At 46.4% G+C, this 13,536-nt stretch overlaps 1 protein-coding gene across 1 annotated transcript in view; it reads right to left on the bottom strand.

The window, feature by feature from the left end:
* Nucleotides 1–2,291: 2,291 nt before the first annotated feature.
* RSF1 (remodeling and spacing factor 1) overlaps nt 2,292–13,536 on the bottom strand; it is a 31,375-nt gene continuing 20,130 nt past the window's right edge. The window contains exons 11-15 of the mRNA XM_057408539.1: nt 10,850–10,917; nt 9,573–9,780; nt 7,112–7,335; nt 4,856–5,047; nt 2,292–3,169 (exon numbers count right to left, since the gene is read on the bottom strand). Coding sequence (XP_057264522.1) covers nt 2,592–3,169; nt 4,856–5,047; nt 7,112–7,335; nt 9,573–9,780; nt 10,850–10,917 — 1,270 coding nt within the window. The 3' untranslated portion in view covers nt 2,292–2,591. The remainder of the gene's footprint in view (nt 3,170–4,855; nt 5,048–7,111; nt 7,336–9,572; nt 9,781–10,849; nt 10,918–13,536) is intronic.

A 13,536-nucleotide genomic window follows, 5' to 3' on the forward strand; every position in this document is an offset into this window, starting at 1 on the left:
GGTACCACAGGTGACTTCTTAGAAGAGAGAAAAGCTGGGTTTTGAGAAGTGAAACTTGGACACAACTTGTCATTCCCTGCTTTTAAAACATGACATTCCTGATGTAAGCTTCAATGCTCCAATTCTGCTTCCTGGTCTTTCCCACTTTCACATCAGTCCCTAACTCGGTATCCTCCTGGTTGGTATATTCAGTATCTCAACCCTTTTGTATCTTCCTATGTTCACAATTACTCGCACACCATGTATTTAACATCTGGGATGACTCTAGAGGCAAGAACGTTTGCTACAGCACTGATCAGATCCTAAAAGGCTCCATCAGGCAGCAAAAGAGATTATGGCACTGCCAAAACAAATGAGAATCCATCACTTGCACATGGACCAGTTTCCATGGCAAATATTAGAAATGAACATTGAGAAGCAGAAACTATGTTCTTGCTTGGTTTAAAACGTAAGTGTATTAGAAACGTAGCAGCACTACATTTATGCATCACTTAAGCAAAGAAAACCACTAGAGTAGCTTAAAATGCTACAACAGGCTCTTTAGAACTTCATCCTACGCTTCTGTGGCTTTTCATTACCCTGTTTTAGGAATGAAAGCTTAGTTAACAGCAGTAAGGTGGGAAAAGAGTTAATCTGTAATGGAATCAGGTTCTCATTTAGAGTGATTTCTCATTTAAGGTACAAGCTTGCTTAGCACAGCAGATAGTGAGTTCCATCTGATTCTAGCTCTGCAGCAGGATATGTGCACTGCTGGAACCCAGATGAGGAAGAGTCAGAGAGTGGTTTGGATAGAAAGAGATGGGGCAACAAAGGCCAGAAGGCAGGCAGTTTGGGGATGTAGGCTTTCTAGAGAGGTATTTAGTAAAGGCCTAATGCCAGTTGAATGCCAAGAGAACAGAAGTGCTTCATGACTGACTAGGAAATACAATATAATGGAAGGGGATGGGGTGGGGAAGGAGAACTCACTCCTCGGTGGCAGCAGCAGTTTTGGTGCATCCATTGCCGGCAATGGACATCAACACCAGTCAAAAATCCCAGTCTCAGAGCAAGAGGATTAACAGATGTGACCTTGTTGGGTTGCAGTGTTTGGCAGATGTCAGCTGTCCGTGTGCTACAGCAAATGCTACAGCCTGCATCTGGAGTCAGAGTAAAGAGAAAGCTGAATGCTACCCAAACCACATCAGCTCTGTATATATGCCCCATGTTGGTTGGGGTTGTCTTATCCTTGAGTAAAAGCACAGATCACTTCATGCCCACTCAAAAGGCGATGGGATGTCTTGGAGCCGAGGGTTTTCTCTCACAAACACTGCCTTCTTGAAACCAGCTGGGTCACAGGACAATTATTAACATGGATTAAGGAAACCCTAGTGGCCAAAGGCCAACGCTACATTCAAAACCCGCTAATAACATCCAGGCAGAGAAGTAAAAGCGAAACAAAAACCACACACAAACCCCAAACAGAAAACCTCCCAAAGGAAAACTGTTCCATTTGTTTACTTCAATTTGAAGTAGATATTAAGGACATGAATGGACCAGTGGTGGTTTAGTTGTAAATCCCTCAATCCTCTGATGCACTGTCATTCTGGTGGTCACGGCTGTTTGCACGCACGGATTTTGCTGGGAATACTCCAACACGGTGAAACTCGAGCGGCCAGGCAGCTACAGGCTTCTTTGTGTCTGTACAAGCTTCCAGCACGTCAAGATGCCATCCAGCTTACAGATAGCTTCACCTTGATACATCCTCCCTCTAGACACTGTGCATCGAGGAGCATCGGATGAGACAGCTTTCGAGACTGATGGCAAGAGTGTTTGGGCTGCCAAAAACTTCATTACAGTACACTTTACTGTACAAACACTTTAAAGGATGTTTATTAGGAAAGTCTGCAAGTCATAATGGATAGTAGAGTTCTTGTTTATGGTACCTTCTTGGCCTCTAAGGATTCTGTTTGCCTCCAGTATTCAAAAATCAAAACTGCATCTCCATGAAGGTGATTACTAAAATGAGCTATGGTTGTTAACCTACAACTCACAAAATGCGACAGTACAGACATTTAATCTTTCACTGTCTGTTAAGTTGTCATCTAAGTTGTGAACATTTAAATATAATATATATCTCATATGAAAAAGCTAAAGCACAAGTGCTTCTGCACCCACCCCTTCCCACCCCCCCACCCACCCTCCCCCCCTTGCTTTGAGCCAAACCCACCCCAGCTCCGGTTTGGGCCCTGACCGATTTGGAATGCTTTCTTAGGCCACCCATTTCCACAAATTTGTATGCACTCAAGGAAATATAAAGTCAAAAATATACAAATCTCTTGTTGTTATAAGGTTTTTGTGAGTGAAATTACCCAGGACCATGGACTTGGAAGGAGAAAGGGGAGGAAGGGGTAAAGAGAGAGGGACTTTACAGCAATTCATCTTCAGAGTTCAAAACTGGTCACTTCACAGAAAGACTGCAGGACTGGTGAAATTCTTGCTTCTAAAAAGTGATACTGTAGTGGCGAGTTTTCTAGGAAAAATAAAAGAGCTTTTAAGAACTGGCCCGCTGGTATGAGCTACCGTGGAATAAATTAGCACAAAAAATGGAAGTCTTATAACTGTTCACTGTTACAGACGTAATCAACAAGGTCAGTCACTCGCAAGAGTTCATCTTCATCTTCCTCCGGCCCTACCGCCTCCTGCCCGCTCCCCGTGCCGTTGGGCGCCAGGCTGGCGCTGGCTGTGCTGTCCTTGGGGGCTTGGGTCTTCTCAGCTGGCTTCCCAATCAAGTTCTCAATGGTTTTCCCTGGGCTCTGTCCGTTGGTGGAAGGCAAATCCACCAGGCTGTAGTCCAAAGGGCTCTCTACTTTCCCTACGTTATCAAAGTCATCTTCGTCGTCGCTCTCTATCCGGTAGCAGTGCTTCTTGCTGTTGTCTTGAGGAGCCTGTGCTGCTGGCAGCTTGTTCGCAGGAGCAGGTTTCTCGGTGTCATCGTTGGTGTTTTCAAGGGTGTCTTCCTCGTCCGTTTCGATCCGGTTGAGCCGTTTGCGGACAGGCCGCCCCTCGTCCTCCTCCTCCTCCTCCCCTTCCTCCTCACTGTAGTCGTCTGTACTTCGCCGGCGCTTCCGGATCAATCGCTTGGACTCCTTTGTGGATTCATCATCTTCAGAGTTCTTCGATGTGTAGCTCTCTGGAAGAAGCAGCAGACTTAAAGCCATTAGCAAGTGAGTACAGCCAGAACCATCACACTATCTAGTCTTCATCTTTCACATGCATTAAAAAGCCACATCTCGCTCACCACACACATTTCTGTCTCCTTCCCCAACCAACTCAGAACTCTCCAGGCTTTTTACTGTTTAAATAAACTGCTCAGGAAGCAAAGACAACAATCTGTGGGACTGCAGTGACAGGACAAGGGGTAACGAGTTAAAACTTAAACAGGGGAGGTTTAGATTGGATATAAGGAAGAAGTTCTTTACTGTAAGGGTGGTGAGGCACGGGAATGGGTTGCCCAAGGAAGTTCTGAATGCTCCATCCCTGGTGGTGTTCAAGGCCAGGTTGGACAGAGCCTTGGGTGCCATGGTTTAGTGTGAGGTGTCCCTGGCCATGGCAGAGGGGTAGAACTGGATGATCTTAAGGTCCTTTCCAACCCAAACCATTCTATGATTCTGTGATATTCTGTTTCCAATCTAAGGCTTTGGAAGTGGGTGTAATTCCCCCTAAAAGTGTTAACTGCACGCCAGGAATAACAGATCTGCATCCCTGATCTAGTTCCAGGGATGGGGCAGCCACAGCTTCTCTGGGCACCCTGTGCCAGCGCCTCAGCACCCTCACAGGGAAGAGCTTCTGCCTAAGAGCTCATCTCAGTCTCCCCTCTGGCAGGTTAAAGCCATTCCCCTTGGCCTGTCCCTACAGGCCCTTGTCCAAAGCCCCTCTCCAGCTTTCCTGCAGCCCCTTTAGGCACTGGAGCTGCTCTCAGGTCTCCCCTTCAGGAGCCTTCTCTTCTCCAGGCTGCCCCAGCCCAGCTCTCTCAGCCTGGCTCCAGAGCAGAGCTGCTCCAGCCCTCACAGCATCTCCATGGCCTCCTCTGGCCTCGCTCCAACAGCTCCACGTCCCTCTTGTGCTGCTGCCCCAGAGCTGGATCAGGGCTGCAGGGGGGGGTCTCAGAAGATACTGTACAGTTGCATTACCCGCTTGTTTCCCTTCATCTAAGAGCCAACTCTAACACTCTGTAAACTCAGGTCAAAAACTACCTACAAATCAGGTGTTCACCCTGTCAAGCACAGCCGATTCGCTGAGGCTGCCTGGCAGCTATTGCACCCTGTATTGCTCCGTGTCTCTAATAGCCAGATCCGAGGTCTCAGAAGCTGGCACCCAGAATGAAGGGCACCCAACATCAGTGCTTGCTTCTGCAATAGCTGATTTTACATCAAAATGCACAGTGGTTCTCACGTGTGACTGACATTACTGAGATGTGCTTCTCCATGCTTCCCAAAGCTCCTTCAAACAGCACATGGAATGAGTCTTAACCATGAGCACACACACACTCAGGGCACCAGAAGTAACACCCTTTCCCTTACAAAAGAGAATCTTTAAAGGCGCACGGGATGAAGCTTTGTGACCTCTTAACAGAAGTGGTGAAACAAGTTATATTGGAATCTCAGCACTCTGTGCCAGACTCACTAAACTCAGACCTGGAAGAGACACCCATGCCTATGCTGTGATTGTAACGGTGAACCATAAAGTACCAGTGGACTGAAACATTAAGGAACTCTAGAAGGAACAGTCTCCAAAAGCTCTGTTTTATGTACAGTTTTCTCTTCATGCTCCTGCTAACCTAGAGCAGCTGCTGCAAAGAGAGGACTGGTCGTTTTACCTTCACTGTCCGAAGTGGAGAGCCGGCGTTTATGGACTCTCCTTAACTCCTTCCCGTATCGGACACTCTTCTGTGAGCCATCACTTTCAGAATCCTCCTTATAATTGACTTGTCTCTTCTGATTCCGTCGTGATCTTCTCCTCCTGGTTTCCAGGTAATCATCGTCGCTGTAATCTGTGTAATCACCGCTCTCTGTGCAGAAGGAAACAGCAACCTGTGTTATTCCATTAAAGCAAAACAACTTAGATGAGCTTTAGACCAGCACCAGTAACTCCATGTGCTCTCCCAGCACAGGAGGCTCATTATTCTGACCCATTCCAGGCTCATGCCTCAGTCTCCCTATTCATCACCAGCACAGAATTGCTGATGATGCCTCATCCCTGGCAGTGTTCAAGGCCAGGCTGGACACAGGGGCTTGGAGCAAGCTGCTCTAGTGGAAGGTGTCCCTGTCCATGGCAGGGGTTGGAACTGGATGAGCTTTAAGGTCCCTTCAACCCAAACCATTCCATGATTCTGTGATTTCCAGATCTTCTCACAAAGCCTCTTCCTGCCTCCCTCAAACTCCTCCAGAAGGTGCTTTCCTTCCAGTGTTTTTATTCCTTCATCCCTACTGGAGTCAAAAGATGCCTCCTCTACAGTTCCTGAGAGTTGAAACAACCTTACTGGATTGGAGCTGATGATGCACATTACCCTGGGAAGTCCTTTCTGCTTCTGAAATTTAAATAAATTAGTTATAAAATTGAAAGTAACAACAAGCATCAGTCTCCCTAGAGCATAAGTTTGCTTAAACCAGAAGCTGTACATAGGACACTTACCAGCACCCACAGCTCTTCCTACACCAGTCTACTGCACCTACTGCCTTCAAGCATTAAATAGCCTTGAATCAGCTTTAACTTGAATCAGCTTTTTCACTGTGCCACAACCATTACTGCAGAACACAGGTCTGTAAGTGTCACATACTGCTCCTTAGTGATTGCCAGGAGTCACTGATCGAAGTGGCATCCTCTTTACTTCCTCAAGCATTAGAGGAAGAATCAGAGCAAGCCAACAAGAACCACCTTCAGGAAGAAACTCCATCGCTGGAGACTGGAAACAAAGCCACTCACAGGGAACCTTACTTCCTTAGCTCAAAATAGGCTTAAAGCAGTATCCTGGGGGACCACGAAGGGGGTGAAAGACAGAAACACATTGTTAACTCTTGGATGCATATGGAATGACACTGGAATCAGCTGGGTTTACCACAGCTGTCTGTCCACCAGGAAACAGTACTTGCTGCTGTGTGCTATAGATATAGAAGTTACTTTAGACTTCTGCCAATATCTTCACTGGGAACAGGTTATGATTAGATGCACTCAGGGCAGGGAGACAGCAACTCTTTTAAGTGCATGTAGCTAACTTCATCCCTCCGTGCATGAACCCTCCTTTTGGAAACCAATACTCCAACATATTCATCTCTGTTCTAGAGAGGCAGATACACCACTGGGAAGGTAACACACACTGCAATAAGTTAACACTCCAGTGTACTTAGTACCTTATATTCTCAGTAAGTCAAAGTAAGTGCTTATGTATCTGGTGCTTTCCAGGACTGGGTCTCGAATGAAGCAGAAACAAGGAGGGCAGTCCTCAGAGGAAGATGCAAGTCAGGAAAAGGTTTAAGTATCTCTTAGGTACTATTCTCACACTTCAGACTGCACAAACAGAAAGCAATCTGCTTGAAGGACAAGCAAAATGAAGTGAATAAAGTTCTCCTGCAATGGAAGAGTCTTCAGTTACTAAAGATCAAAAAGGATAATTATGGGAGAGAGATTCAAGGTGTTATCATTGGCTTTCAAGCCAGAACTCGAATGCCATACAAGTGAAGGAATTTTCTTCCATACAAACAGAGGGAAAATGTTTCTTTCAGAAGCTTTTTCAAAGGTGATGGGAAGGTTTTTGTGTAGCTATGAAGCATATTTTGACACCACCATTTCTCTTCCCTGCACTCATGTGCCCAGCTGGAAGGTACGGGGTAGCTGTAACTGTCCACAAAGACACAAGCTTCCATTTTAATACATAACTGCTGAAAAAGCAAGCACCCAGAGCCCAGCTTCCTGCAGAATATTCACAGCCCAACAAGTAGCAAACTGCTTTACAGCGAAGATGACATCTGACTTGACCAAAGCAAGCCAACAGGTTCATGTCAGTCATGCCAGCAAACACAGACTTCCACTCTTCCCCTCTTGAGTACTGCATATGGCAAAGATTTCTTCTACTCACCAGATTCTCTGCTTGAATTCTCCTCGGAATCTTCATCTTCATCATCTTCAGAGTATTTTTTCTTGACTGTTTTCCTTCGTAACCTCCTGCTTTGCCTCATGGGCCTGGAGAGGTGTCGCCTGGAGATGCGGGCACAGAACTCGGAATCGCTGTCTTCGTTTGACGGGGGGTCATCTTCACTCTCATCCAGGTTCTCCTCTGATATAACAAACTCGTCCTGAGATCTGGTCAAAGAAAGACCACAGACAACACAGGTAGATATTGGAAACAGAACTTGGAGTTTACAAGTGATAGATGCAAAATATATCTGTCATTAAAGATCTATCCATGAAATATATCCGTGTATGCAGAATTTCCCATGCAAACATCATGAGGTTCAATAAGACCAAGTGCAGGGTCCTGCCCCTGGGTCAGGGTGAACCCCAGCATAAACACAGGCTGGGGGAGACTGGATGGAGCCTGGAGAAGAGAAGGCTCCTGAAGGGGAGACCTTAGAGCAGCTCCAGTGCCTAAAGGGGCTGCAGGAAAGCTGGAGAGGGGCTTGGGACAAGGGCCTGTAGGGACAGGCCAAGGGGAATGGCTTTAACCTGCCCGAGGGGAGACTGAGCTGAGCTCTTAGGCAGAAGCTCTTCCCTGTGAGGGTGCTGAGGCGCTGGCACAGGGTGCCCAGAGAAGCTGTGGCTGCCCCATCCCTGGCAGTGTTCAAGGCCAGGTTGGACACAGGGGCTTGGAGCAAGCTGCTCTAGTGGAAGGGGTCCCTGCCCGTGGCAGGGGTTGGAACTGGATGAGCTTTAAGGCCCCTTCTAACCCAAACCATTCTATGGTTCTGTGGTATTTGAACACAAAGCTGCTGCTCTCATGTAAAACATGCATCTCAGCCTGATCAACTTCTGACATTCCTGTCATTTCCAAAGTGAGCCAATGCTTTTTTAACCACCATTAGGCACTGCAGTTCACAGTCCCCTGCATTTGGCCACCAGCTGAATGTAAATCCCAACACAGATCCAGCAGACATTCAGCAGAGGAGGGAGCTGACAATGCATGAGCACACTTTACCTGATCAATGCACTATTACTTCTACCCTCATTGACTGGAAATGTCCAGCACATTTAACTCAGCACATTCATGTCCTCAGCACGATCATGGGTGGAAAACAAAGCTCCAGACTGCATCTGTGTTGTATACATTATCCACACACTTAGTAAACTGACACAGTGAAAGGTGTACAGCTTTAAATGTTGATGCTAAAAAGCCCAGGCCTCATGCTCCATTAAGTGCCTTCACTGAGGCATAAAGAATGTCCAAAATTAGTATTAATTTTGTTAATGTCAGGCATTTCCCAGACGGAATGATGAGGAATTTCACATTAAAAGAGTTTCAGTCAGCCAGAGCAATACTCATTTAGTGTTTAAAGCTTCACATGTATTGGTTTCCTATAGTATAAACCGCTCTGCTGGCTGTTTTCAAACTCTTATCTCCTAGAAAGCAGAAATCAGGAATTGAGTTCAGAACCTGCATGTCAAGGTCTGTATGCTCTAAATGGGGACATTTTCCTCTTCTAATTTCAATCAGTCCCAAGAATAATCCCATAAAATTGGGCATATTTCCAAAAGGAAACAGCCAGCCCCATTTTAGCTATGTCTCTGTTAAGGATTTCTGCTGGAGGGTCACATCATAACAAGATTACAAGAGGGACATTGAGGTGCTGGAGCAGGGCCAGAGAAGGGCAACGGAGCTGGTGCAGGGCCTGGAGCCCAAGTGTGATGGGGAAGGGCTGAGGGAGCTGGGGGGTTCAGTGTGGAGAAAAGAAGGCTCAGGGGGGACCTGATCACTGCCTACAAGTGCCTGAGAGGAGGATGGAGCCAGGAGGGGCTGGGCTCTGCTCCCAAGGAACAAGGGATGGGACAAGAGGAAACGGCCTCAAGCTGCACCAGGGCAGGTTTAGATGGAGCTGAGGAACAATTCCTGCCCCAGAGGGTGCTCAGGCATTGGAACAGGCTGCCCAGGGCAGGGCTGCAGTCACCGGCCCTGCAAGTGTTCACACCCCGTGGAGATGAGGCCTCAGTGCCATGGGGCAGTGGTGGCCTTGGCAGTGCTGGGGAATGGTTGGACTTGGTCATCTTAAAGTCTTTCCCAACCTAAATAATTCCATGATTCCATCAGAGAACTGGGCCCATCTGCTCCTTCACTAAGATAACCACGTCCAGAACACCACAGCACAGCCTCAAACACACCAGTAACATTTCCAGAACATGTTTTGCTTAAAATACAGATGGGATGATCTCAGTGCATGGATCTGGGGTGCTGCTTTTCCAGCACAGTGACATCCCCTTAGGCCAGGAACACTTCTGCTGGCACTGTGCAGTGCCACTCCAGCACCGGGCTCCTAATCATTGTTTCAGGGGCACTGCAGAGACACAGGAGGCTGTAGCAGTTGTGGTAGGGGTTAAATCAGACCTACCCATCACTGATCTTGAATTCCTCTTCACTCTCCTCCTCATCCAGGTTGCTGTCGCTGTCCAGGTCATTCAGTCGCCGTCGTTTCTTGCGCCGTGCCACAGCAGCCCTTTGGGGTCGCTTGTTTTCTTTCCTTTCCTCCTCTAGGATTGTGGAAATGTCTTTTCCACGGTGACCTGTGATATTGGACATGTCTTTGCCTCTGCCAATGCCTGAATTCAGTGAGAGAAAGGGGGAAAAAGAGCAAGTTTAGGTTTTGTTTAACTTTATAGGTATCTTCCTCCCATGCCTCCAGTTTCAGCTATTCTCTTTAAAGCAGGGTATTTATCATGCAACGCTCTGTCTCGACCACCCTGTGGTCACTTGGACATACTGAGGTCCACATTGAGGGTGTCAGCATTCTGACACTCAACCCAACCCACACTATTACCAATTGCCAGTGCCTTTTGAGTAGGGCAGATGTCAGAAAACACACCTTCATCATAATGCTCAATATCCCTCTTGGGAGATGAAGTGTTTAAGTTGTGGTTTGGCCACAGAGTGGGGTTCTGCAGGGCTGGTTTTACTGTTGAGACTTAGTTGTGTCTATTGTATGGATCTTGTGTTACACACCCTCAGACACCTGATTTACTGACTGCCCATGTGCATCCACCAAGCTTCTGAAAACTGGTGTCTTGGTGGAGACGCCACAAGCCAAGGAACTGAGGGATAACGCTTCATGGGAGCTTTCTCCAGCAAGCTGAGGTGATGCAGAAGCACAAATCCACCTGCACTGCCACATACTAGTGAAGATCTCCCTTTTGGTCCTCTATGTCACCTTAATAGGCCTCCAAGAACATAATTCCACTCTATTCATGTTTAACTGAGAAGTGCTTATAGAGCTTATCAATATTTAAGATGACTTTGGAGACCTAGGTTTCAGGGGGCCCAACTGCAGACCCCAGTTTTGACAGGGGACAAATGCCAACAGCACAAGCTGCCATCCCAGTCTCTAATCGAAACCCTAGCAAACGAATTATAAGGGTTTTCTTGTCATGCTTATCCATTGCATTCATATATTGAATGTACAAGCTCAATTTAACTAGCAAGACCAAATACATTTTGGCAGCCTGAGATGGCCATTCCCAAGCAAATGATTTCATTTGATTCCAAAAGTACAGCAGTATAATCTGTAAATCATGGAGTTTAAGGGAGAGGATGCTATTTGTGGCTGCTCATAATAAAACAAATCTCAACCATTATCACCACTGCAATGAAAACCAAACAGCATCAGTAACATACCTCCTCCATCAGCCTCCTTGATATCATCTTCAATGGCTTCATCAATTGCCTCATCAAATTCATCAAACCTAAAAGGAACAGCTTTCATTTACCACTCTGAAGTGAATCCTGATTAAATTATACTATGAAAACATACTTATGTAAAACTGCTCTAAGAAATCACAGTGCACAATGGGCTGGATATAAAATAACAAAGGTAATGGGCTGGTTGATGATCAAACAGCCACTTCTTAAAGGTGTGGGGTCTATTTCTACTTGCTAGCAGCTTATTTACCATTGCCTGGCTGTCTTACTACTGATGTATGTGAACAGAAAACCACTCTCCCTTTGCATGACTCCCCACTGAATTTAACAATATATAACTGCAGTGCTCTATAAGATGCTCTCAGTGGCATTTTTCACACAAAGCATCAGTCATTTATTCCACACCTTTCATCAGAAGACACACAAACACCAATCTGCAAGAGAGACTTTTAAGCACCATTAAAGTCAAAGGAAAATGATTCATGCTGTCTGAATCTTCCTTGAAACCTTATTTCAGAGAGCTCTGAGCTCCTCTTTAAGCTCATGGGCATTTTACTTTATGGATCTGTACCCTCCCAAGCTGAACAGATAAAACATATTGTACACAGTACCACTGAATCACAGAATCCCAGACTGGTTTGGGTTGGAAGGGACTTTAAAGCTCATCCAGCTCCAACCCCTGCCACAGGCAGGGACACCTTCCACTAGAGCAGCTTGCTCCAAGCCCCTGTGTCCAACCTGGCCTTGAACACTGCCAGGGATGGGGCAGCCACAGCTTCTCTGGGCACCCTGTGCCAGCGCCTCAGCACCCTCACAGGGAAGAACTTCTGCCTTACATCTAACCTGAACTCCCCGTTACAGTTTAAACTTTGTAATTATATACAAATAAGCTGTAATGTTACAGAACTAAAGAGAAGAACCAAAAGCCAAATCTGCTCTAGTGGAAGGTGCCACTGACCATAGCCGGGGGTTGAAACTGGATGAGCTCTGAGGTCCCTTCAACCCAAACCACTCCATGATTCTATTCAATATTTGTGTTTGTCATGCAGCAACGTCTATAAAACCACCTAAATCTCTGCACAATGAGTAACTCATTTAAAGGGAACAGCACTTGGAGGGAAAATGATTCAATGCTTTTATACAGATGATTTCAGTTTGTTTCTCCAGTCAAATCCCACCAAAAAGGACCATCCCCTGTATCACCACATAGATATCTTGACATCCAGCATGCAAAAGTTGACATTTTATGGACTACAGCAGGCAGTGTGTGCTTGCAGCCCAGAAAGCAACCGTATCCTGGGCTGCATCAAAAGGAGCGTGACCAGCAGGTCGAAGGAGGTGATCCTGCCCCTCTGCTCTGCTCTCGTTAGACCTCACCTGCAGCACTGTGTGCAGTTCTGGTGTCCTCAACATAAAAAAAAGGACGTGGAACTGTTGGAACAAGTCCAGAGGAGGCCACAAGGATGAGCAGGGGCTGGAGCAGCTCCTGTATGGAGCCAGGCTGAGAAAGTTGGGGCTGTTGAGCCTGGAGAAGAGAAGCTGCGTGGAGACCTCATAGCAGCTTCCAGTGTCTGAAGGGGGCTACAAGGATGCTGGAGAGGGACTCTTCAATAGGGATTGTAGTGATAGGACAAGGGGTGATGGGTTCAAAATGTAACAGGGGAAGTTCAGGTTAGATATAAGGAAGAAGTTCTTTACTGTGAGGGTGCTGAGGCACTGGAATGGGTTGCCCAGAGAAGTTGTGAATGCTCCATCCCTGGCAGTGTTCAAGGCCAGGTTGGACAGAGCCTTGGGTGAGATGGTTTAGTGTGAGGTGTCCCTGCCCATGGCAGGAGGTTGGAACTGGATGATCTTAAGGTCCTTTCCAACTCTGTTCTATGATTCTGTGTTATTTAGATGCAAGATTTTCTCCTCGTATTTAAAACCCTAATGCTTTAAATACAAACACTGACAACTGGACAAGACTTTCATTAAAGATTCAGTTTCTCAGTCACAAAAGAAAGATTACAGTGATATTTCTCCTCCAGCAGAACAGCAGAAGAACAACTCCAGTATTACTCTGTATTCCAATAACAAGCATAAACCACGTCCTCATTTAAAAGTAATGTGATGGGTTTCTGGTCTCTTTATATATTCCCTAAGAATAATGGCATGTGATGTGCAAGGCAGGTTTACACCCCAAGGCAGTAAGTGGAACTATGCCATCAATAACATTAGTTCCACATCACTCAAACCCCCATTTTCCCTCCACACCACTAAAAACCCAACCTCTTTAAAATGTAAGAAATCACTTGATGCTTTCAGATCACTGCTACCAAACACCCTGAGCTCCAACACGAGCTGACAACAGCTTGCCCATGAGGTGCAATGGACCACTGCTTCTGCTGCTGCCGTCTTCATGCAGCAGATCTTTGCTAACCTGCTCAGAGGACTCGACAGCTCACTCGAGTGATACAAAGGGATTACGTGTCTCGAGAGAACACAGTGCCACACGATACACATCTGTCTGTCAGCAGAGTAAGGCATTTCCCTGCTGAAGGAAAGCATACACGATCGTCAGTGACACCAGTGGGACTTCACTGTGGACATGTAAATGTGAAGTGAATCACTGACAGGTGTAGTATTTTCAGCAGCTCTAAGTTAGGTGTATGATGGAGTCTGTA

This window comes from Pezoporus wallicus, unplaced genomic scaffold (assembly GCF_028554395.1).
Source record: "Pezoporus wallicus isolate ANWC-B61680 ecotype Strahan unplaced genomic scaffold, APGP_CSIRO_Pwel_v1 contig_7461, whole genome shotgun sequence".
Lineage (NCBI taxonomy): Eukaryota > Metazoa > Chordata > Aves > Psittaciformes > Psittacidae > Pezoporus > Pezoporus wallicus.